Raw genomic sequence first — 25,686 nt, forward strand, 5'->3', positions numbered from 1 at the left:
TACAGGCAGACAGACATTTCCAGTACCAGATTACAGGCAGACAGACATTTCCAGTACCAGATTACAGACAGACATTTCCAGTATCGGATTACAGACAGACATTTCCAAGTACCAGATTACAGACAGACAGACATTTCCAGTACCAGATTACAGACAGACATTTCCAGTACCAGATTACAGACAGACAGACAGACATTTCCAGTACCAGATTACAGACAGACATTTCCAGTACCAGATTACAGACAGGCAGACATTTCTAGTACCAGATTACAGACAGGCAGACCATTCCAGCACTATATTACAGACAGGCAGACAGACATTTCCACTACCAGATTACAGACAGGCAGACATTTCCAGTACCAGATTACAGACACACAGACATTTCCAGTACCAGATTACAGACACACAGACATTTCCAGTACCAGATTACGGACAGGCAGACATTTCCAGTACCAGATTACAGGCAGACAGACATAGACTTAGTATCATTTTAAATGCCATTCTCTTCCATGACAAGATAGCAAAAATACTTGTTGTCAGTTATTTTAACTCAAGGTCATTACAGGCTGTTTCATTTGATCAGATGCATGGTTCTTGGTCACCATGCCCTTTGTCTTCAGATGCGTGATTCTTGGTCACTGTGCCCTGTTTTGCAGTGCATGAATGCGTGAAAAACATCTTATTATCCAATTCATGTCTTCACCTAAACATAGAAGACTTTATGGTGTTGTCTTCAAAACAGAAGAAATAGTGCAATTTCCTTATGCAAGGAAAATCTCTTCTCGGACAAGTCTGGGTGTGGAAATGGGGATGTATACCAACAAAATCTATCATATTGTACTTCCTGCATATGCAAAACAACTGCCACAGCCACTAGCCATTGTTTTTGTTAGTGAAGAAGGAAAACTAATGTCATTTACATCACCCAATCCCCTCCTATGAAAAAAAAATTGATGCAGAGTGAAAAACTTGTGTTGTTTAAAATCTACCCACTCACCAATTCTGTCCTAATTTTAATTATCCCATTGGCAAAGGTTCAGTCACTGATTAAATATCTCAAAGAGAAACATTCCAGATTGCTCCTCATGTAGGATTTAAGTACTTTAACACATTAACCCCTGGAGGTTTTTGTTGTTTTCGCCTGAAATTCGAGTATGACACACATTTTGAAAGCTATTTCTGAATAAATCCTAATAAATCAACTTCCATGTGATTTTCCAAAAACATAATGCCTAGTTGTGTTAGAAACATTGCTTTTCATTGGCTATTTGGCTCACGCTTGAGCAGAAGGGTACAAGTTGGATTATTTAAATTTTTTTTTGCTTAATGGACCTATTATTTTCTTATTGAGACCACTCTTTATTCCAAATGCCCATCTTATCCTACTTTTTGCAAAGGTTAATCTGTCTGTTTGCATTTCATACCAGTCTGCCTTAAATCTGAGACCAAAAAGTCTCAAATCCAGACACAAAATCTGATTCCGACCATAGGCAAATTTTGGGTAGAAAAGAATCAGGTCCAAAGAATGTGATTTTTTCCCTCTGTATTTTGTAGTGCAACCAGAAATTCCAGATTATTTGGTATCATTGTAGAGCTACATCTGTCTACCTTTCTATAATACCACCAACTTTAGTGTATCTTATGACCTTGACACTACATAACTTGGCAGTAGGTTACTACCTCCTGCCATGTAAACTCGTCACCAGGGGTTAATGTGTTAAATATGTACTGTAGTTCTAATCAATGGCCTTGATTCATAGACAGCTGACAAATGAAAGTCACAATTAAAGCATCTAGTCTTTACTTAGCATAAATGGACTTTTTTTCTTGTACCATAAGTACTTATTGAGTGACCTATTTTCTGATACCAGAAGGACTTTCCAATCATTTGTAACAGCTTTCCTGTGTCTTGTTTTTTTCTCTTTAACTAGCATTTAAACTCGTCATCAGGGGTTAATGTGTTAAAGATCATTTAATAATCACTTTTGTGCAAAGTTTCTCTGTTGGCCATACTTCTTGTGTGTCACTCAGGGAATAAGTTACATTAAGTTTTGATTGGTAGTTATTGTTTACAATGGACTAGAACAAAACATAAACACCAATCAGAATTCAATGTACCGGTAATATATTTTACTGCATGGCACACCAGAAGTTAGCCATCAAATTAGACCCAAGTGGACAAGGGACTAGTCAGAAGAGTCACTTAAAGTAAAAGTGGTTATTAAATAAAGAGTAAAGCACTTCATTATACGTGGGGAACACATTTAGAATGCATCCTTTATGTTGAACATGCAATTGGGATAAAATTAGCATGGAATCACCAGGGGAAGGGACTGGGGAGGGGACATTACAAGTCATGTCATCTTGTGTAATTCTGTGGAAGGCAAGAAGGTCTTGACACTAGTTTTTTTCTTTTTTACTGACAAAAATGAAACATGTCTCATAAGACACCCTTATACAAATGTGTTACTGCCTGTTTGTGTGACATCTGTATCAGATGAATTCTGAATTTAAAGAATAAAAAGGTAAACAACTAATAATGATTTTGACTGCTGAATATTAAACTAACTTGTACTGTATAGGGTAAGCATAATTTTATCACCTCTTGTATCGATATGTGTATTGGTATGACAAATATTTTGATGCATCAGTGTTTCAGTGAATCATTCCACCCTTATAAATTTTAACAGTGTTCTTAGACAGTTCTTTATTTAAAGTAAGAATAGACTCTGGTGCCAAATGCAAGGGTCCTTTCATCAGATTTAAAATGTTATTTATTTATGCTTTTAGTCATCAGTCATAATATAAATTTATATACACCCACCCCATGACTGAGCATTTTATGTTAAATTTTATACATCTACCATAAAGGATGAGCATATCATGCTAACTTTATATACACCCACCCCAATACAGAGCACATCATGTTAAATTTGTACACATCCAGCACAAAGCTGAGCTTATCTTAAATTTGTATACACCCACCCCAATACGGAGCATATCATGTTAAATTTTGTATACACCCACCCCAAGACTGAGCATATGTTAAATTTTTATACACCCAGCACAAGGTTGAGCATATCATGTTAAATTTGTGCACACCCACCACAAGGTTGAGCATATCATGTTAAATTTGTATACACCCACCACAAGGTTGAGCATATCATGTTAAATTTTTATACACCCACTACAAGGCTGAGCATATGTTAAATTTGTATACACCCACCACAAGGTTGAGCATATCATGTTAAATTTATATACATCCACTACAAGGCTGAGCATATCATGTTAAATCTGTATACACCCACCACAAGGTTGAGCATTTCATGTTGTGATGTTTATCAGTCCATTACTAATTTCATTTCTATACAATAACTTGGATATCCATCATCTACTGTGACAGTTACTGAACTTTATACCTGGACCAGACTTTGTGGATGACTTGCACTTAAAGTAAGGAAGAAGTCAATTAATTTTAAGGTCAAAGGTCAGGATCACTATGACTTAAAGAAGATAATTGGTTTTTGAAGACACATTTCTGTCATCTGCATAGATGACTATTAAACATGGATTGTCATTTAATGTTATTTTTATAATGCTCTTGTTAAAAATTGTACATAATAAAAGTTTACCTTTTTTTCTCTTAGACAATTGAAAATGACTCATGATGGCAGGTAATGTAGGAATAAATCTAAGTGTTTAATTTTAAAAATACTTTGAATTTTCAGTTATTACTTTCTTTTTTCAAGTTTGAAATCAATTAATATTTATATGCATGAACTGAATGTCTGTAGCTTGATATATATATTAATGTCAGCTTTGTCAGTTGATAAAGTAGACAGCAATCTTATTTTAGCATGCAGAGTTGTAGAAATATATAAACACATAGTTTTTCATCTTTTCAGACTTAAAGATTGTTATAATTTGCTTGTAAATTAGGAATATTTATTACAATATTATACTTGGGTGTAAATGCATCTTTAAAGCTTTGTGCATAGTTTTGAGATCTAATTTTCTTTCTGTTCTTTGTTGCCTAGTATAAAAAAGATTTATTTTAATTTGTACTTGATATTCGTCAAGTTTTAGCTTATTTTTAGTCAGCAAAATTTATCTAATACATATGTAATGAAGTGATTGGACATAATCTATGAGTGTTCCCTTTGGAAAGAGAGACAGTTGATTCAGAAGTGAGTCCATCTGTGATACTAACATTTGCCATATTTATCTGATGATAAATCTACCAACACCTTTCCACAATTTTGGTAAAAATTGACATCTGATATCCTCATCTGACTATAAAATATCAATCTCTTTCTCCTAAAAAAAAAATTAGATTGCTTCCTGGGGTTGTGATGGTAGCAACACTAGCTGCTACACCATCAGGCTTGTAATTCAAGGATTGTGGTTTCAACACCCACCCAGGCCAGGCCAGGTCACAGATCAGAATGTGTCCTTGGGAAAGGTGCTTGGTTCCCATTTCTGCAATATTATATAGTTCACTAAAATTACTGAAAGTGCCATTAAAAACGAACCAACCAGCGTCAAAATCAAGTCAGTAATTTTCTTTTTTTTGGATTGGATATGATTCAAGATAACTTCCAGCACTGATGGCAGCATCAGCGTTAACATTCCGTGTTAAAATTGTTGAAGCTAGATTGAGTTAGGTTACATTGTGATGTGCAAATGATATTTTTATTCCAATGTATGCTGGATGCTTAAGAGAATCTTGTCTTTTATGTTTCTTTAATGGGTTAGAAAGGGTACATATTAGAAAGGGTACAGATTAATTCTGCTAAATGCTTATAAGAAAATCTAGTAACTTTGACCATCCATTCAGTGTTTGCATTCAAAATTTTTATCATACAATCATTCAGTCGTATTGACCATCTGTTCAGTGTTTATATTCAAATATAGTGCCAAACAGCCATGTAGATATTAAGTTCTTTTATTTCACAGGAAAGATTTATTTGTGAAATACGACTTCAGGGCATTGGTATTCTGACATTCCTGATTCATCCAGTTTATTTCACCAAAACTGATTTTTGGCTTCTTCAGCAGATAATTGCATGGCATAATTTTTAGCTCAACTTGTTGAGACAAGAAGAGCTTTTGAGATGGCCTGCTATCCATAATTGGTCATTTATCATTTGTTAACACATGTTTGTTATCATTACTTCTCTGAAATTACTTGGAGGATTGCCATGAAACTTTACACACACATTCATCCCAAGATCTAGTTGGCCCTAAATGATCCAATATGGCCACCACCTTGAAAATCGTCTCAGTTTTCCTTCTAAAGTGCAAGTCATATTAACATGGGGTTTCCACCAGAAGGCTACTTAAGATGTCTTATTAGTCCTAAATGAAATTCATGCTCCATGGACACAGATATGGCCACCACAGCAGCCATCTGAAAAATCCTATTTGCTACTTCACCTGAATGAATGAATGTTCTCAATGAAAGATTTTGTTATGGTGTCAAGTTGGTCATGAATGAAATTGGTGTCACATTGGTCATTTTGAATATCACATCACTGCTCCATCAGAATGAAGGATAATATCAACATGGGTATTTCTGTGAAAGACTTCTTTTGATATTTAATGGGTCCTAATCAAATATCTGATATCCAGTCTGGCTGCCATTAAGCAGCCGTCATGAAAATGTTGTGTCACTAATCCTTCTGAATGAAAGGTCACAAACACAGGGTTTACAAGAATGGTGCTGCACTTTACATTCACAGTGGTCATCTTGAAAATATTTGTATGGCAACTCCTTTTGAATGGTCATATAACCATTGGGTTTTAACAGAAAGTGTCTGTATGACTTCTAGCTTTCATAAATGAAAATGGTGTAATCTTACATATGGCTACCACAGCAGCATCTTGCAAGTTTTGTGATTGGTACTCCTGGATGGAAAGTCATATAAACATGAGGTTTTCACCTTAAGACTTCTTATGGGTTCCATTTGGTTTTTTAAAAAATTTGTGCCAATCAGACATCCAAAATGGTTGCCAAGGTGGCCATTTTGAGAACTTTTTGGGGCTATTTCTCCTACATAGAAATTTACATTAACACTGGGTTTTCACCAGAAGAATTCTTATAATGGCTGTTTTGTACTAAATAAAAATTGTACTAATCTGACATCCAATATGGCTACCTTAGCAGCTATCTTGAAATATTTTTATTGCCACTCATCCTAAACTGAAAGTCATTTCAACACCAGTTTTTCATCAGAAGACTTCCTATGATGTTTACTTGGTCCAGAATTAAAATGATTACAGCCAGTAAGGCTACCACTGTGACCATTTTTAAAATGATATATAGATGGTCCTAAATCAAGATGGTGCCAATCTTATATTAAATAGAGCTGCCATGACAGCCAGCTTGAAAATCTAATTGCTATTCCTGCTCGCTTGATGGTCTTTTTTGTATGTGGATGTTGCCAATAGTCTTCTAATGACGTCTTGTCTGTTTTGATGCTTATCTTATGTCCACTTTGGCCACCACTTTGGCTGATTTGAATATCTTGTTGCTCAAGAGTACAAGAAATGGTTTTGGTGTTCAGCAATTATAAAACTGCTCTTATTTCCTCAAAATATATTTTGGGCAACGAGTGTCAGTCCATGCAATCGATTTTTGTTGTTATTATGAGGATTAATTGATGTTATCCATTCAGTCAAACCTGTCTAAAGTAGTGCTTTCTGGTTTCTGTTTAAGAAAGGTAAATATTTACAGTCAAAAGTTGGTCAATGGAGCCATTAAAATCTGGCTGTATAAAACAGGTGGTTTTTCATTACAGATGTCCTTTAAGATCAGCATAACCATACTGAATTTTTGCTGTCCAATAGATCACATGATTTTATGCAAAATATTCACACATAAATCAGCTGGATAGATTCAAAATGGCTGTCGTAGCTTAACAGGCAGCTTCTTCTAAATTTTGTGCCATTTCTCATGTTTCTCATGTCACGTGTTTGTTGACTGTTCATCTTCACTGATGGTTTTATCATGCATTTGCTGTTCTGTTGGAGTGTTTTTTCATTTGCTTGTTTAGGGGGAGAACTGTTAGACATTTTCTCAGTCGTTTTGCCCCACTTGTAGTACAACCGTCTTTTGTTTTGAGCATGACGTCATCATATACTTGACAGTCAACCCACTTATGCTGTGATGACCCTCATTAATTGCGTTAAATAACAATTCATTGGCACTTGATGCTATATTGTGCACTAGACTTAATAACCTTAATCATATTTACTTAAATATAAATGGCAGCAAAAATAAGAAACAGCAGGTGATGAGCCAACTTGTTTGGTTACTCAAACCAAGTCGTTCCCACACCACTCCTGCAGAGGCAGAATTGCTGTCATCAGAAAGAACCCCATATTATTCCCCATTTGAACTACACATCAACTTTCATTTTCAAAACAGATTATTTGAACTGATCTAGACCTCACTCACAATGGAACAAAGGTCAGTCCATTTTTTCAGCCTCTACTGCCCTCCTCCAAATCAAGAAAACATGCTGACTGAATCTCTTTTAGGGGTAGTTTCCTTATCTCCTGGAGCATGGAAAGGTGGCAACCAACTTATTCTTGGAGATTTCAGTTTTCACTTGACTGCCCTGGAAATCAATACACATCAAAACTCCTAAATTCTGTTAATATTTTCAACCTTAAACGGTCAGTTAGCAAACCCACAAATAAACATGGATTCTTCATAGACCTGATGATAATATTCAAGTCTTCATTGACGTCCCATGAACTAGCATCAAATCATATTCCATCTCAATGTATCAGTCCCGGTCTAACACTCCATCTCTGTTTGCTGCTTAAAGAAACCTCATTATGATAAATAGAACCCAACTAATGCATGACATCGAAATAAACCTAACGTCTTCATTTTGTTTTATATTTTCATGGTATTTATGTAATTTCATCTCTGTATGTGTTTTTATGTCTTCTCTAATACTGTAAAGCACTTAGAGCTTCTAAAGATTAGGCGCTTTATTAAGTCCACATTGTTATTATTATTATTATTAATTTGAATTTTTGAATTCTGAATGTGCTATAGAGTATAATGAGATATTGTGTCAGAATTTTATATTTATTATTAAATTTAGCCTTTAAACTTTTAATTTCTTTGGAAAGAAATAGTTTTGTTAAAAGAGATTATTTCAGCAGTGATGATGTAATAAGTATTATATGATGCTGAGGTCTGATATGATTTGTATCATGATACATACCATGTATTAATTTCTGTATGTACAATTTATGAGGAGATTGAGACAGCGGCTTTATATGATTTGTGTCTCAATACATACCATGTATTAATTTCTGTATGTACAACTTATGAGGAGATTGAGACAGCAGCTTTATATGATTTGTATCATGCTACATACCATGTAATAATTTCTGTATGTACAACTTATGAGGAGATTATAATACAGAGGCTTGATAATATTTGTATCATTATACTGAGATCTGATTTGTAGATTATGATACAAAAGTCTGATGATTTGTATCATGGTATATATATTGTATTAGTTTGTATATGTACAGCTTGTGAGATAAATACAACAATGGAGGTCTGATGATTTGTATTATGATACAGAGGTCTGATAAGATTTGTTAAATGATACATACCTTTTATCATTATATACATGTACAGCTTATGATGAGATACATATCATGGTACAGTGTTCTGATATAATTTGTATCATGATACATGCCATGTGTGTGTACACCTTACAATGAGATTGACTTGTGTCATCAGAATTTATCATTTCTTGGCAGAGACTCTCCAACTGTGCTAATTTTCTAACGTTGAGTTCAGGATATTTTATATGAACACCATCCATAGTTACATAACACTTTACCACCAGTACATGCCTTGAAAAGTTAATATATGTTCTGTTGTATTTCTTAATTAAAAAAAGAATGATTAAAAAAACTCATTACTGAGTGTACATCTTGATCCCTGTTTACATTTTAGGAGTGGATGTCTCTTAAAACCAATCCAAAACTTTCATGATTTTAATAGTAGGAGATATCATGTCTCACTGCCATTTAATTTGGTGGATCAAATCAGTCTGAAAAACAGATCTTACATTTTTCATTTATTGCAACCATATTGGTAGACAGATTGCATCTTCAAAGAGCAGAGCTATGAAAATAGTCAAATGATGCCAAGACTTATCTCCATGTACATGATTGGGACATCACAGGTGTGTGCATATTATGGTGGCCATTGACCTTGCAAAAATCACCCAAATAATAACTTGTAACCACGCATTTCAGGAGTTGTGTTGAATACAGTAGAAACAATTTTGAAAAATTAAGTCATTCTGCAAAGTAAACTCACTTTCTACTTTTAAGTCTACATTTGATTTCAGATTTACATACCATATATACACACATATGAGATCAACTGCAACCTGCACAGACCCAGATCTGCCATTGCATAATGTACTTGCAGATCTGGGTCTGTGCAGTTTGCTAAGAGTACTTAGTAGAACAAACAAGACAGACCTTGATCTGTAGGTGCATTATTAGGATTAGGATCTGTGTTGTTTGAATTTGGACTCTACCTATAAGCAAGTATATATGGTAATACATTGTATGTATGTATGTATATCACGTCATATTATGCTTATGATGAAGGGTATATGTTGTCATTGTACAATTACAGATATTTCTGAAATGCATAACTATGTTGTTAAAGCTTTACTTATTAACTTCATTTTAAATTCATGACATATGGTAGAAATTGTACATCACATGTATTTAGGACATTTTAGACAGTGCATCAGTCATCATTTTAAAAATAAAGCCATTGTAGTCATTGTTTATTTGTCATATTTTGGTTTCATTTTCAAAACGGACAACATGCATCGGTTACTACTGATACAAAACATGTTTCAAGTAATGAAAGAGATACAGCCATGCCTCATTACAATGCCGTCCATTGGTGCCATAGAGTATACTGCCTTATAGTGAAACAACCATGTAATGAAGTACATTGTACATATAATTTTACTACAATAGTCTATCTTTTGCAAGTCAAACCCTCTGCTGCAGAAAAGTGGCCTAATATACAATATGTAAATCTGTAAACATTACATAAATCACCAGCAGATCAGGGTCAGTGCAGTTTGTTAGGAGTACTCAGTAGATAGAACAAGCACCATAGACCTGATCTGCAGGCACTTTATGCTAGATGAGATAAGGTTATGTATTGTTTGCGGTTTGACTGGAGTTTTAAGTGAGTACATATGGTACATTTAGTCTTTACATTAAGGAATTATGTGCAGGTCTGACTTCATTAAATAAAATGAGATAAATGATAACTTTGAACATGTATTAACATTGATACAGTTGTTTAATGCAGGGCCTACTCAAGAAATTTATAAAAGTTAATGTTGTTGTTGTTGTTGTTGGGTTTAACGCCATTTTTCAGCACACGATAGGCTATGCATGGCGGCCAGTATTAATGTTGGAGGAAGAACCCGGGAAAACCCGGGGAAGAACCACCGACCCACAAGAAGCTACTGGCAAGCTTTCTCACATACCCACATTGGCTGAATCCTAGACTCGAACCCACGCAGACAGAGGTGAGATGGCAATGATCCATAACGGAGAGCACTTTAGACCACTCGGCCACTCAGGGCCCCAAAAGTTAATTAATAAGGCTTACACAAAGTAGGTACCTGTTGTTGGCATCCGTTAGTCTCGAGAGACGATGGAACTGCGCCCATGAGAGATGCCCCGGTTGGTGGTTGTGCAGCGTCTGCTGTGGCTATGTAGTCCAGTGCGGGAGTGGCAGTCCCTGCTGCACTTGCTGCACTTGAAGGTTGTGTCAGGTGTTGGTTGGAGCTGCTTCTTCTTCCTCTGCGAACGTCTTTCATCTGCTAGCAAGCATTGCTTGCCCTCTCCGGCTTTCAGACCAGTGATCAGAGCATGTTGCCAGCTTGATCTGTCTAGAGCAAGCTCTTCCCAGGTGTTGACATTGATATCAAGGGCTTTCATGTCATGCTTACAGACATCCTTGAAGCGGAGATGTGGCCATCCGATCGACCTTTTGCCAGAGGCGGTTTCCAAATAAAGAATATCTTTGGGGATCCGTCCGTCAACCATCCAACGTACATGGCCCAGCCATCTGATGCGGCGTTGGCGGAGGAGTGTGATCATGCTGGGAATCTTGACATGCTCGAGCACCTCGTTGTTTGTTACTTGATCGCTCCAGGTGATCCCGAGTATGCGTCGGAGGCATCACATGTGAAAGGTGCTCAGTCTTTTCTCTTGTGAGGCATACAGAGTCCAGGTTTCACTGGCATACATTAGAGTGCTTAGCACATATGCACGATACACGGTGATCTTAGTGTTCATGGTCAGCTTGCTGTTGTTCCACACTCTCTGCGACAACCTGGAGAGAGTTGTTGATGCCTTTCCGATCCGCTTGCTGAGCTCAGCATCGAGTGAGAGGTTGTTGGTGATGGTAGAGCCGAGGTACAAGAACTGACTCACCACCTCAAGTTCGTAGTTGTTGATGATGATGCTTGGGGGGTCCGCATCCTGAACCATCACGTTTGTTTTCTTTAGGCTTATGGTTAACCCAAACTCATCGCATGCTTTAGCAAAGCGGGCCATCAGGCGCTGAAGCTCAGCTTCTGTGTGGGTGGCTAGAGCAGCATTGTCTGCGAAGAGCATGTCCCTGATGGTTACTTCACCCACTTTGCTCTTTGCCTTCAGTCTTGCCAGGTTGAACAGTCTGCCATCTGATTGTGTGCAGGTAAATCCCTTCTGTGGACGTCCCAAAGGCGTGCTTTAGCAGGACTGCGAAGAAGATGCCAAAGAGCGTGGGGGCAAGGACACAGCCCTGTTTAACTCCACTGCGGATGTCAAAGGGGTCGGATGTTGAGCCATCGTACTGCACTGTGCCTTTCATGTCATCGTGGAAGGACTGGATCATGCTTAGCAGCTTTGGAGGGCAACCAATTTTTGCCAGGATTGTGAAGAGTCCGTCTCTGCTGACCAGATCGAATGCCTTGGTGAGGTCTATAAAGGCCAGGAAGAGGGGTCTGTGTTGTTCTCTGCATTTTTCCTGCAGTTGCCTGACAGAGAAGATCATGTCGATTGTGGACCTCACTGCGCGGAACCCACACTGCGACTCTGGGTAAACTCTGTCAGCAAGCATCTGCAGTCTGTTCAGGATGACACGTGCGAAAACTTTGCCCACAATGCTGAGAAGTGATATGCCCCTGTAGTTGTTGCAGTTGCTTCTGTCGCCCTTGTTCTTGTACAGGGTTATGATGTTAGCATCTCTCATGTCCTGAGGCACTGCACCCTCGTCCCAGCACTGGCAGAGGAGGTCGTGCAGGTGTGTGAGCAGCATGCTGCATCCACACTTGATGAGTTCTGCTGTGATGCCATCCTTCCCTGGGGCTCTATCTAGGGACAGTTTCTCTAAGGCCTTCTTTAGTTCATCTACAGTAGGTTTCTCATCCAGTTCGGCCATGAGAGGGAGGTTTTCAATGGCGTTGAGGGTATCATTGGTCACGTGGTTCTCTTTGGAGTACAGTTCGGAGTAGTATTCCACCCAATGCTCCATCTGCTTGCCCTTGTTGTGGATGGTATCGCCTGTGGCAGACTTCAGTGGTGCTGTCAGTTTCTTCGTGGGACCCATAGCTTTCTTTATGCCATCGTACATGCCTCTGATTTTTCCAATATCTGCTGCTGACTGGATACTCTGACAGAGCTGAAGCCAGTATTCACTGGTACACTGCCATGCTAATCTCTGCACTTTGCTTCTGGTAGACCTGTATGCCTGTATGCCTGTAGTGTTTTCTGACAGGGGGATCACTTGTATTGCAGGTGAGCACTGCGGCGTTCTTCTATGGTTGGCATGAGTGTGGCAGAGTTAGCCTCAAACCAGTCATTGTTCTTTGATTGCTTCTTACCAAAGATCCGTGTGGCTGTGCTGTATACAGTCTCTCTGATGTGATCCCATCTTTCTTTGGCACTGCCGTTGGGGGGTTCTGTGTCAAACGTCTTGGAAAGAGCATAGGTGAATTCCTCAGCCTTGTCTGGATATGATGTCTTGCTCACATCAATGCGTGGTTGACCCTCTTGCCTAGAGCGGTGGATCTTCTTTGGCTGAAGCTTCATTTTGCAGCACACCAGCGAGTGGTCGGTGTTGCAGTCAGCACTGTGGAAGGTACAGGTAAAAAGCACACCCTTCATGGCTGACTGTCTTGTAATGATCAAGTCCAGCTGGTGCCAATGTTTAGACTGGGGATGCCTCCAAGACACTTTGTGCTGTGGCTTTGTCTGAAAGAATGAATTGGTGATGCTGAGTTCGTGGTATGAGCACATCTCTAGAAGGCGCTGCCCATTCTCATTCATCTTCCCAATGCCAAACTTGCCAAGACAGGAGGGCCAAGAGTCATGATCGGCACCCACCCTAGCATTGAAGTCGCCCATTAAAATCAAGTTCTCCTCCTTGGGAATTTTGTTGATGAGCGAGTTTAACTCATCATAAAACTCATCCTTGGTATATGTGGAGGATCTTAGTGTGGGAGCGTAAACACTGATCAGGTTGACAGGCCTGTTTGAGGTGTGGAGGCGGAGGGATAGCAGTCTTCCATTTCCTTGTTGGCAGGGTTCTATCATCCCCAGCAGAGTGTTCCTGACAGTGACTCCAACACCAAACTCTCTGGCTTCATCTGCACTCTTTCCTTGCCAGAAGAATGTGTAGTTCTTTTCTCTGAGGGACCCAGAATCTGGTAGTCGTGTCTCCTGTAGTGAGGCGATGTCGACCTGGAGCCTTGCAAGTTTGTCATTGACATTCCAGGTACCTAGCTTGAGGATTGAAGTCTTCTTTTTTATTTTTATTTTGTTATTTCTTGGTGCAGTACTTGCAGTCCGTTTGTCAGGTACTCGCGTACCTTAAGCCTTACGCACCCAGCAAGGCAGGTGAACTGTGGCAGGACGGCACCTTATTGGCTGGGGGCTGCCCAGTTTGAGGCGGGCGGTAGCTGTCCAGTGAAACATGTTGGTCTCTCCCACCATCAGAAGCAACCCCTGGCGTCTGGCTCTACACCAATCAAGTGGTGACTTATAACCAGTAAACTGCTGCTTCCTGTGTTGTGTCGACGCCATGGAGTGAAGCTGGAGTGTCCTCTCCAGGGCGCAAGCCAGGGCAGGGTGATATGGGGAATCAGCTGTTGCCCATGCAGATTATTCCCCCTCTCCATGCAGCTGATGGATCCAAGGGAAAGGACAAGCCGATACGTCATGGCACCAGCTGTGTTGCAGGAGTTGCCGAGGTGACACTGAAATCAATGCCAAGTTGCCTTAGGGACTCCGTCTCTGGATTTTCTGTTGGGGTTTACTCCCTTAGCCTTTCCCACGAGAGGGTATAGTCGCAAGGCAGTGAAGGTTTGAAATCGGAGTTTACCTTCTCCTAGATGGGCGACCACCCAAGGTTAACGAGCTCCATGTGCCCGAATCATCTGTTTTTGAGGCGCCAGAAGCTCGCCTGTCATCCCTTCTCCAGTCAGTTTAAACAGGTTCCGCCACTCATGAAGGCCTGGAGCTGGATTTGGTTGTCAGAGGCTCTATTAGACGCAAGCCATTGGGAGATTTCCAAGGGAAGTGGGTGCTTATCTCCCACATCCGCCCCCGGCGATGACAACCCTTGAAACCCAAAGTAGGTGCCAAATCTGGCTAAATCGATTAACTGGTTGTAAAGATGGTGGGTGGTGGCGATATATTGAACTACACAAAACAAAAGATTCATTTCTCATTACTAGTAAAGAAAGACACCTGTGTTGTGTTGATGATATTTAAGGGTCTTCATGTTAGACTGTCACATCTTTGTATACTGTTCTGTTACATAACATTATATTGTCTCATTTTTTATAACAAGAACACAAAAAGATCTTTTCTTGATGTCATTGCTGTTCAGGATATTTAAAAGAGTTTCACCGTTGGAATGTGATAGTAATAGGCATTCTATTTCTGACTGTTGTGGTCAGCATTGCAGTATATTGTGGTCAGCATGGAAGTATCAATTCTATGTGCTCACATTTAGCCACATTTTCAGGACATGTGCAGTTGCAGTTCTGAAAGATAGAGGGTGCATTCTTTTCATAATTCTGTGAGTTCGTTAATTTTTTGCAATAAAGCTTACTGATTGCACACTTTTACATTTACAGTGATGAAATTTGATGGCTTTAGTGACACTATTACAGATATGCCGTAGTAAGACAGTGTTCACACCAATGTATAGGTGTTTAGATCATTCTCCAGTCAGAACCTTTCATTTGATTTGTAGGTACACCTTACATTTACTTTATTAAAAGGATTACTTTTAGGTTCAAATTGTTAAAATGATTATGCTAGTTGCTACTTGTACACTTTTTTCAGATGAGTTCAGTAATGAATGAGATCCACACATATTTATAAAGTGATGTTGCATTTGGCTTAGCTTCTTGCCGCCCTGGAGGCCATATATCTGGTCCAGTTTTAATCATACTTGGAATATAAGATTAGCATAAAGATCTTGGCTATGTTTGAAAATGAATGAGATCGAGGATATTTAATGAGGTATTGAATCAATTCATTTGCCATTGAAATTACTCTTACAAGGATCTTATGATGTGAGACAATTTGTACACAGTTCATATGCCATTGAAATCAGTCTTACAAGGATCTTACGATGTGAGACAATTTTTACACAATTCATATGTCATTGAAATCAGTCTTACAAGGATCTTACGATGTGAGGCAATTTTTACACAATTCATATGTCATTGAAATCAGTCTTACAAGGATCTTACGATGTGAGGCAATTTTTACACAATTCATATGTCATTGAAATCAGTCTTACAAGGATCTTATGATGTGAGACAATTTGTACACAATTCATATACCACTGAAAACAGTCTTACATTTGTCTAATGATGTGAGACAGTTTTGTACACAATTCATATACCACTGAAAACAGTCTTACAATTGTCTAATGATGTGAGACAGTTTGTACACAGTTCATATACCACTGAAATCAGTCTTACAAGGATCTTATGATGTGAGACAATTTGTACACAGTTCATGTGCCATTGAAATCAGTCTTACAAAGATCTTATGATGTGATACAGATTACTCATAATTCAAATGCCATTGAAATCTGTCTTTCAAGGATTTTATGAGGTGATGTAGTTTTTGTACACAATTCATATGCCATGTGTATTGAGCAAGAAACATGGAATTTTGTAAGATACATTTCTGACACTTGAAAAGTTTACTCTACCCATTACAATGCAAAAGTAAGGTTCAGCAGTCTGGAGGGAAATTGTAGTCTTCCCATGGACAAGGCTGGCCATTAGTCAAGAACTATGAAGAGTAATTGAGATGTTTTAGATCAATCAATTTTTTGGTTTATGGAAGATCTGTTACCGTAATTATTATACAGCTGATTATGAGAAACTAATAAGGGTTGTGTCTTTTTTTCCTCACAGAACTGCGTTGGCAGTATGGCGTATTATACTGGAAGAGACAGAGAAACTGGCAAAGAAACGGCTGCAGGCAGCTGACATTTACATGGAGAAGATAGCAGAACCAGTCAAGCCACTCAAGGCCAATAAAGTGCAGTGTATGAAAAAGGTAGAGAGCTGTTGGGGCATTGTTTCACTATTTAGGTAGATAACAGACCTCATTTAGGTAAACATTTGTTTTTCAGTCGTCATAGTAAGATTTTTTTGAATTTTTCTTGAGAAGTTTATCCACATTATTAAAATAACCTTAAAGGGCCAGATGTCTGTTGTCAACTAATACTTCACTGCCATTTTCCCTTGTAGATTTTGTTCTTTTCTTTTTTGTAGGATAAAGTTTTGCTTTTGACAGAAAGTTTCTTATACCTTGAAAGAACACCTTTTAAATTAATGACCATGCATATTCTGCATGTGCAGTTTATGAACAGAAATATTGAGTTGGATTATAGTCGTTTGGATTCAGATGTCACACAGCTGATTTAACAGTTTTCAGAATAATCTTTTTATGTTCATCATTATCATTTCATGAAGTAAAAGTTACTTGGCATTTTATTCAGCTTTCATTTCATGTTAGTGTTAACCTGAATTAAAAAAATCAAAGCGGAAAATGATGCTCAGTTATTTCAGCAAAAGCAGTTCTATTTGCTAACACTATATTTAATATTGGAACTATATAGCCATGATTGTGCTTAAGTTCCAGTAAGCCCTGTACAGTCATAATTTTTGGTCTTGATTACACAAAATAGTTGATTGCAACAGTATACACCACTCCAGCAGATGTGGATCACACTTTTTGTAATAGAAAAGAAAAATATAGGCTTTATTTTGTTTAATATGAAGAAATTGTTTTTAATTTGGCAAATAAAAGCTCAGAATGTATTACTTGTTTTTTTGTTGAAAATAGTGTTTAGTTCATAGAAACTGGGAATCATCAGCATGAAATTCACAAATTGTAATCAGAAACGAGATATTTTGTAACATTTTCTTTAACTAATATATTTTTGCAATAAATAATGTATTCTAATGAAATATTAGTCAAAATGAATGTTTGTCAGTGCTTGCTGGTGGTTCCAATTAGGTATTGTCTAGTGTATTGCATTTTTTATCATGATCTTTTAGTTTGGTGTAATTGTAATCATTGTAAATTTCATATTCCTTGATACATTCAACAAACTTTTAATAAAAATGTTAGTGTTCTGGGACAGTGCAACTGATGTGTTAATTAGTACAGACAACTTGGAGTTGTATTAATAATCATCATGTGTTAGTATTGATGAAGATGATTCACCAACTTGAGGAATTATTGATGGGTTTGGCTCCAGCAGTTGATCAGTGTGATTTTTTATATGAGTTATTTGTGTTTGCTTATGTTATACATGCTTTGAGACAGAGAGCCAACATTGGTTGATCAGCGTGATTCTTGATATGAAAACTTGAGTTATTTGTGTTTGCTTATGTTACATATGCTTTAAGACAGAGAGCCAACATTGGTTGATCAGCGTGATTCTTGATATGAAAACTTGAGTTATTTGTGTTTGCTTATGTTACATATGCTTTAAGACAGAGAGCCAACATTGGTTGATCAGGATGATTCTTGATATGAAAACTTGAGTTATTTGTGTTTGCTTATGTTACATATGCTTTGAGACAGAGAGCCAACATTGGTTGATCAGGATGATTCTTGATATGAAAACTTGAGTTATTTGTGTTTGCTTATGTTACATATGCTTTAAGACAGAGAGCCAACATTGGTTGATCAGCATGATTCTTGATATGAAAACTTGAGTTATTTGTGTTTGCTTATGTTGCATATGCTTTGAGACAGAGAGCCAACATTGGTTGATCAGGATGATTCTTGATATGAAAACTTGAGTTATTTGTGTTTGCTTATGTTACATATGCTTTAAGACAGAGAGCGAACATTGGTTGATCAGGATGATTCTTGATATGGAAACTTGAGTTATTTGTGTTTGCTTATGTTACATATGCTTTAAGACAGAGAGCCAACATTGGTTGATCAGGATGATTCTTGATATGAAAACTTGAGTTATTTGTGTTTGCTTATGTTACATATGCTTTGAGACAGAGAGCCAACATTGGTTGATCAGGATGATTCTTGATATGAAAACTTGAGTTATTTGTGTTTGCTTATGTTACATATGCTTTGAGACAGAGAGCCAACATTGGTTGATCAGGATGATTCTTGATATGGAAACTTGAGTTATTTGTGTTTGCTTATGTTACATATGCTTTAAGACAGAGAGCCAACATTGGTTGATCAGGATGATTCTTGATATGAAAACTTGAGTTATTTGTGTTTGCTTATGTTACATATGCTTTAAGACAGAGAGCCAACATTGGTTGATCAGGATGATTCTTGATATGGAAACTTGAGTTATTTGTGTTTGCTTATGTTACATATGCTTTGAGACAGAGAGCCAACATTGGTTGATCAGGATGATTCTTGATATGAAAACTTGAGTTATTTGTGTTTGCTTATGTTACATATGCTTTGAGACAGAGAGCCAACATTGGTTGATCAGCATGATTCTTGATATGAAAACTTGAGTTATTTGTGTTTGCTTATGTTACATATGCTTTAAGACAGAGAGCCAACATTGGTTGATCAGCGTGATTCTTGATATGAAAACTTGAGTTATTTGTGTTTGCTTATGTTACATATGCTTTAAGACAGAGAGCCAACATTGGTTGATCAGGATGATTCTTGATATGAAAACTTGAGTTATTTGTGTTTGCTTATGTTACATATGCTTTGAGACAGAGAGCCAACATTGGTTGATCAGGATGATTCTTGATATGAAAACTTGAGTTATTTGTGTTTGCTTATGTTACATATGCTTTAAGACAGAGAGCCAACATTGGTTGATCAGCATGATTCTTGATATGAAAACTTGAGTTATTTGTGTTTGCTTATGTTGCATATGCTTTGAGACAGAGAGCCAACATTGGTTGATCAGGATGATTCTTGATATGAAAACTTGAGTTATTTGTGTTTGCTTATGTTACATATGCTTTAAGACAGAGAGCGAACATTGGTTGATCAGGATGATTCTTGATATGGAAACTTGAGTTATTTGTGTTTGCTTATGTTACATATGCTTTAAGACAGAGAGCCAACATTGGTTGATCAGGATGATTCTTGATATGAAAACTTGAGTTATTTGTGTTTGCTTATGTTACATATGCTTTGAGACAGAGAGCCAACATTGGTTGATCAGGATGATTCTTGATATGAAAACTTGAGTTATTTGTGTTTGCTTATGTTACATATGCTTTAAGACAGAGAGCCAACATTGGTTGATCAGCATGATTCTTGATATGAAAACTTGAGTTATTTGTGTTTGCTTATGTTGCATATGCTTTGAGACAGAGAGCCAACATTGGTTGATCAGGATGATTCTTGATATGAAAACTTGAGTTATTTGTGTTTGCTTATGTTACATATGCTTTAAGACAGAGAGCGAACATTGGTTGATCAGGATGATTCTTGATATGGAAACTTGAGTTATTTGTGTTTGCTTATGTTACATATGCTTTGAGACAGAGAGCCAACATTGGTTGATCAGGATGATTCTTGATATGAAAACTTGAGTTATTTGTGTTTGCTTATGTTACATATGCTTTGAGACAGAGAGCCAACATTGGTTGATCAGGATGATTCTTGATATGGAAACTTGAGTTATTTGTGTTTGCTTATGTTACATATGCTTTAAGACAGAGAGCCAACATTGGTTGATCAGGATGATTCTTGATATGAAAACTTGAGTTATTTGTGTTTGCTTATGTTACATATGCTTTAAGACAGAGAGCCAACATTGGTTGATCAGGATGATTCTTGATATGGAAACTTGAGTTATTTGTGTTTGCTTATGTTACATATGCTTTGAGACAGAGAGCCAACATTGGTTGATCAGGATGATTCTTGATATGAAAACTTGAGTTATTTGTGTTTGCTTATGTTACATATGCTTTGAGACAGAGAGCCAACATTGGTTGATCAGCATGATTCTTGATATGAAAACTTGAGTTATTTGTGTTTGCTTATGTTACATATGCTTTAAGACAGAGAGCCAACATTGGTTGATCAGGATGATTCTTGATATGGAAACTTGAGTTATTTGTGTTTGCTTATGTTACATATGCTTTGAGACTGAGAGCCAACATAGGGTAAGGTTTTGATTAGAGTTTTTAGGCATACTCATGAATCCCAAATAACCATATGATCAGTAAGCATTGTATATTGATCTCCACACACACACCCCCCCTTGTACCTCTCAAGACAAGATCATGGTCTTTTGAAATTCTTGATTAAATTTTTGGTTGAAGTTTTTCTGTATGGTCACAAGTCTCAAATCCATAGAGGAAGTGATATCATACTTGGACAGTTTAATTAGTAAGCATTGCTCCTTCAACTCCATGACTCCATACAACACTCTCTTTCTTCTAAGCTTGGTCAAGATCATTTGAATTTTTGGTTAAGTTTTGAGGTAAAATGTTTCTGTATGGGTTATAAATCCCAAACCCTTAAAGGGATACCTATCATACTTAGACTCTGCCCTTTCATATGCATGCACCCTTCCATTTCTGTGATTTTCAGGCATGGTCAAGCCAATTTATAAGTCATCATTAAGTTCTTGGTTGAAGTTTTTTTATATTCTGTATGGTCATAAGATCCGAACCCAGGGATACATAACATACTTGGACCATATAACCAGAAAGCACTGTCCTTTCATATCAATACACCAGCTACCTTTCTAGTGACCCTATTGCAAGTTCAAGGTGATTTAAATTTTGGGTTCAAGTTCTTCTGTATGCTCATTAGAGCCAAACCTTGAAATGGTTAGTTGTTATACTTTGACAATAGAGAGAGATTTGCCCTTTCATACCCATGTATCTCAACCTTCCTTTTGGACTCTCATTGAAGGTCAGGGTCATTTTAAAGTCTTGGTTATTTTTTTGCTTAAAATTTTTTTTATGTTCATAAATCACAAGCCCTGCAGCAGATAGCTGTCATACTTATATGGTGGAATCTGTAAGAATAAGCACAGCCCTCTGATATTCATGTACTCTTACCCTACATTTGACCTTTGCATAAAGTCAAGGTAATTTTCAAGTGACAGCATGTATCTGCCTCAGACAGTGGAGCATGTGAAACATAATTATTTGGAATTTCTTGTTAAGTATCACAAAGATGACATGGAAGCACGTTTGTTTCAGATTAAACATGGCAATTGAGACAACACTACTTTCTGCATCAGTGACATGTACATCCAAAATGCATGTCAGTTGCCAGAAGTAGCTGAAATAAATAAATTGCATTAATTGTTGCCTGTGGGGGTCCAAGATGAAGAGAAATCCAGATAGTCATTCCTGTATGTCTTAATATGTGACTGAGTTGGGGTTCACAGTGGCACAGTTGACTGGTGACTGAAAAGTCTGGGTTTGAATCCTGCTTTTGGATCAGTCCAGGATGGCTTCCATTGTGCATCTTTGGACAAACTATTTTACTTTGATTGCCTTGTCACTAATAACCTACTTGTTTCTTTGCAACAAAAGACAACACCAAACTAAAGCAAGCCTCCAGGTGCAGATGTGGCTTATGCAGTGATCCTGCCTGTAAATGTCAAATCTGAATTAAATTTAGTGATCTCATTTTACCTGACAGGTGTTGCCCCAGTTGACCACAATTCAGCAGGAGGTGTTTCAGACTGTCATGGAGCTGTCCAAAGCTAAGAAAGCCTACAGTATTGATGAAAATCTTGCTCATGATGCATGCCTTAAGGCTAGGGAAGCTGAAGAAAAGTAAGACATATGTGTGTTATATTTCATGTAACCTATATATTATCAGGTCTTTTATATCAGACTTTACATCTTTTGTTAAGTGACCTAACTGAATGTGGTTGCCTCTTTTTTTATAACAAAGATGACAGCATTGTCCTATCAAAGAATCTTTGAAAGAACCAGTTTGAGTAAGCTTTTACAGACCCCATTATAATTCCATCAAGCAGCCAAGGGGTGGAGACAGGGCTAGGATTTTCAGAGTAGTTTGTGTCAGTCACTTGAATTTATTCATGAATGTGACAGCACATGGGTGATGAATATGACAGCACATGGGTGACAGCACATGGGTGATGAATGTGACAGCACATGGGTGAAGAATGTGACAGCACATGGGTGATGACTGTGACAGCACATGGGTGATGACTGTGACAACACATGGGTGAAGAATGTGACAGCACATGGGTGATGAATGTGACAGCACATGGGTGATGAATGTGGAGATTTAGATTTTATTAGCCCTGAGCATCCTAGAATGGTTATATTTTAATTATTGTGAATTTATTTAGTTTATTGAGTGTCCAGTTTTGTTACATTTGAAAGCAAGTAATCTTTTGTGAGTTCTTCCTATATTTGCCTTCAGTTGTGATGTGGGTCACATGGACATGATGAAGGTGGGATTCACATTGCTCTGATAGGGATGGGAATCACATTGGTCTGATGAATATAAGGGTTACATTGGTCTGATGAAGATGGGATTCACATTACTCTGATGAGGATGGGAGTCAGATTGGTCTGACGGGGATCAGAGTCACATTGGTCAGATGTGGATGGCAGTCATATTGGTCTGACGGGTTTGGAGTCGAGTTGTTCTGATAGGGATGTGGGACATGTTGGTCTGATGTGAATGGGTGTCATTTGTCAGATGTGAATGGGGGTCAGATTGGTCTAATGAGGATAAGGGTCACAATGGTCTGATGGGGATTGTAGTGAATTTGTTCTGATAGGGATGTGGAACCTGTTGGTCTGATGTGAATGGGTGTCATATTTTTCAGATGGGAAAGGGGATCACATTGATGAGGATAAGGGTCACATTGGTCTGATGGAGATTGGAGTAAATTGGTCTGATGGTGTGGGAGTCATATTGTTCTGATAGGGATGTGATGTGGGTCACATTGGTCTGATGTGAATGGGGGTCACATCTATCAAATGGGAATGTGGGACACATTAACCTGGATGGTGTCACATTGGTCCAATGTTAATGGGGTCACATTTGTCAAATGGGAATGTGGGACACATTGATATATGGATGGGGTCACATTGGTCTGATGTGAATGGGGGTCATATTTGTCAAATGGGAATGTGGGACACATTGATCTGTGAATGGGGTCACATTGATTTGATGGGAATGTGACACATTGTTCTGATGGGTATTTGGGTCACATTTGTCAGATAAGGGTCACATTGGTCTGATGGAGATGGTGGTCACATTGGTCAGATCGGGTTATATTAGTACGGTATGGATGGGGACACTTGAGTTGCATTGGTCAGATTCGGATGGGATCACACATACCTGATGTGAATAGAGGTCACATTGGTTAAATGTGAATGAGGGTCATATTAGTTATTATTATTGGATATTAATTTGTGTGGTTATACTGCGGTCACATTACACCATGAATATAAGTGAATTGATGATATTTAATCAATTGCTTCAACAACTTTTATAACATAATTTAGTTCTACTTTTATGTAAGAAATCTGTTTCTTTCTGATACCATGGAGAGATGCATATGGAGTATGGGAAAAAAGTAAATTTACTGTGGGCAAACAAAATGATAAACTGATCAAAATTTGTGTGAATTTCAAATTGATATAAAGCATTTTTTTCTCATACTGTGTTTATGACACTTTTGTGGCCTGCAAGCAATGAAATCTTGGATGCTGTCTTTAATAACCAATACCCTACCCTACTCCTCCCACCACACAGAGGTAATTTATTGTGAAATTAATTATTCAGCATATTGTCTTGTTACTGTGTGTTTGTCCACATACTTTTTATTTTCCTCCATGTATTTAGAAGGGGCATACTCCTCCTTTCATCCATCCCAAAAGTTTGTGTTTAGGAGGTCTCATTGGAGGGTTATTTGTATTTCAGTAACACATTTGATATAGATTGACATTTTAGAGAAATCAGAAACTGTCAACCAGTGTTTGATGATTCTGTTTGTGGAGTTTTTCATGTCCAACAGCATTTGATGATGCTGTTTGTGAGTTTTTCTTGTCTGTTTAGTTTTTAAGATGAAATTGAAAGGACATGGTGTGATCATCAAAGTCTTCTAAAAGGCTGACTGAGAATGCACTATGAAATCGAGTCAGTCTTAACGTAGCCGAGACTTAATTTATATGTCATCAACGAATGATGCTTGTCATTGGCTGATTCACTTTAATAACTATCTGATACTGTGAAGATTGTGGAAACTTTGTCATCTGATTGGTCACTTGATTGGTCACCTGATTGGTCACTTGTGAGCATCAAAACCAACAGTTATTAAGTTTTGTACACCTTGTTTGATGTGAGTAGACAACTAAGATCTGCCTAGAAGCCACAGTTGCTCAGTGGTTAAGGAAGTTGACTTGTGACTAGAAGAATGGTGGTTAGTTTCCCACAGTTGGGTTACCCCGTTTCTACAGCCATGGTATGTCCCTAGGCAGAGCACTTTACTCCTCTTCCCTTGGCACAACATAACCTTCAAAGTGTTGCTGTACCATCACAGAACCCAGAAAGAGCTACCTTCTTGACCAATCACAATGTGTTACCTATACCACCTAACCAGCTGGTTTTCAGACTTGACCTTAAAAAAAAAATAAAAAAAAAATAAGAGAATTGGCGCAATTTGCAGATCACTGAAATATCTTTTCATACATTCATTCTCTTTAACACAGACTTGGACATGATGATCCTTGATTCATCCAAGAAAATTAGCGTACATGTATTTTCCAATCATTCTGTCTTTTTTCAGGTTAAACAGAAAATCAACAGGCTTATTTCAGTCCCTAGCAAGTCTTCAGAAGAACTTTGCAAAGGTATTTTCATTTTATATAACGGAATTGAAGATGTCTCTGTGTTCTATATACAGTCGATCTCAGGTGCATGTCTTGGACAGTGCCATGTACTAACATGTAGACCGTAACATGCATGTCTATAAAAAATTTTAAAAAGAAATTAAAAAATTATGACAGTGTCCAAGATTTAAGTACACCTGCTTGATTCATATTTCTATTAGCTTTATTTGTACTTAGCTCTGCTTGCCTTTGGCCATAAAGACTTGGGGGG

At 37.7% G+C, this 25,686-nt stretch overlaps 1 protein-coding gene across 1 annotated transcript in view; it reads left to right on the plus strand.

Annotated features, from left to right (window-relative positions):
* The window catches only part of LOC149796828 (uncharacterized), a 275,249-nt gene that overhangs the window by 162,016 nt on the left and 87,547 nt on the right, over positions 1 to 25,686 (plus strand). Inside the window, exons 22-24 of the mRNA XM_089960653.1 lie at positions 16,518 to 16,662; positions 22,237 to 22,373; positions 25,373 to 25,436. Coding sequence (XP_089816779.1) covers positions 16,518 to 16,662; positions 22,237 to 22,373; positions 25,373 to 25,436 — 346 coding nt within the window. The remainder of the gene's footprint in view (positions 1 to 16,517; positions 16,663 to 22,236; positions 22,374 to 25,372; positions 25,437 to 25,686) is intronic.

Source organism: Sinohyriopsis cumingii, chromosome 6, assembly GCF_028554795.1.
Source record: "Sinohyriopsis cumingii isolate HCF-2022 chromosome 6, ASM2855479v2, whole genome shotgun sequence".
Taxonomy (NCBI): domain Eukaryota; kingdom Metazoa; phylum Mollusca; class Bivalvia; order Unionida; family Unionidae; genus Sinohyriopsis; species Sinohyriopsis cumingii.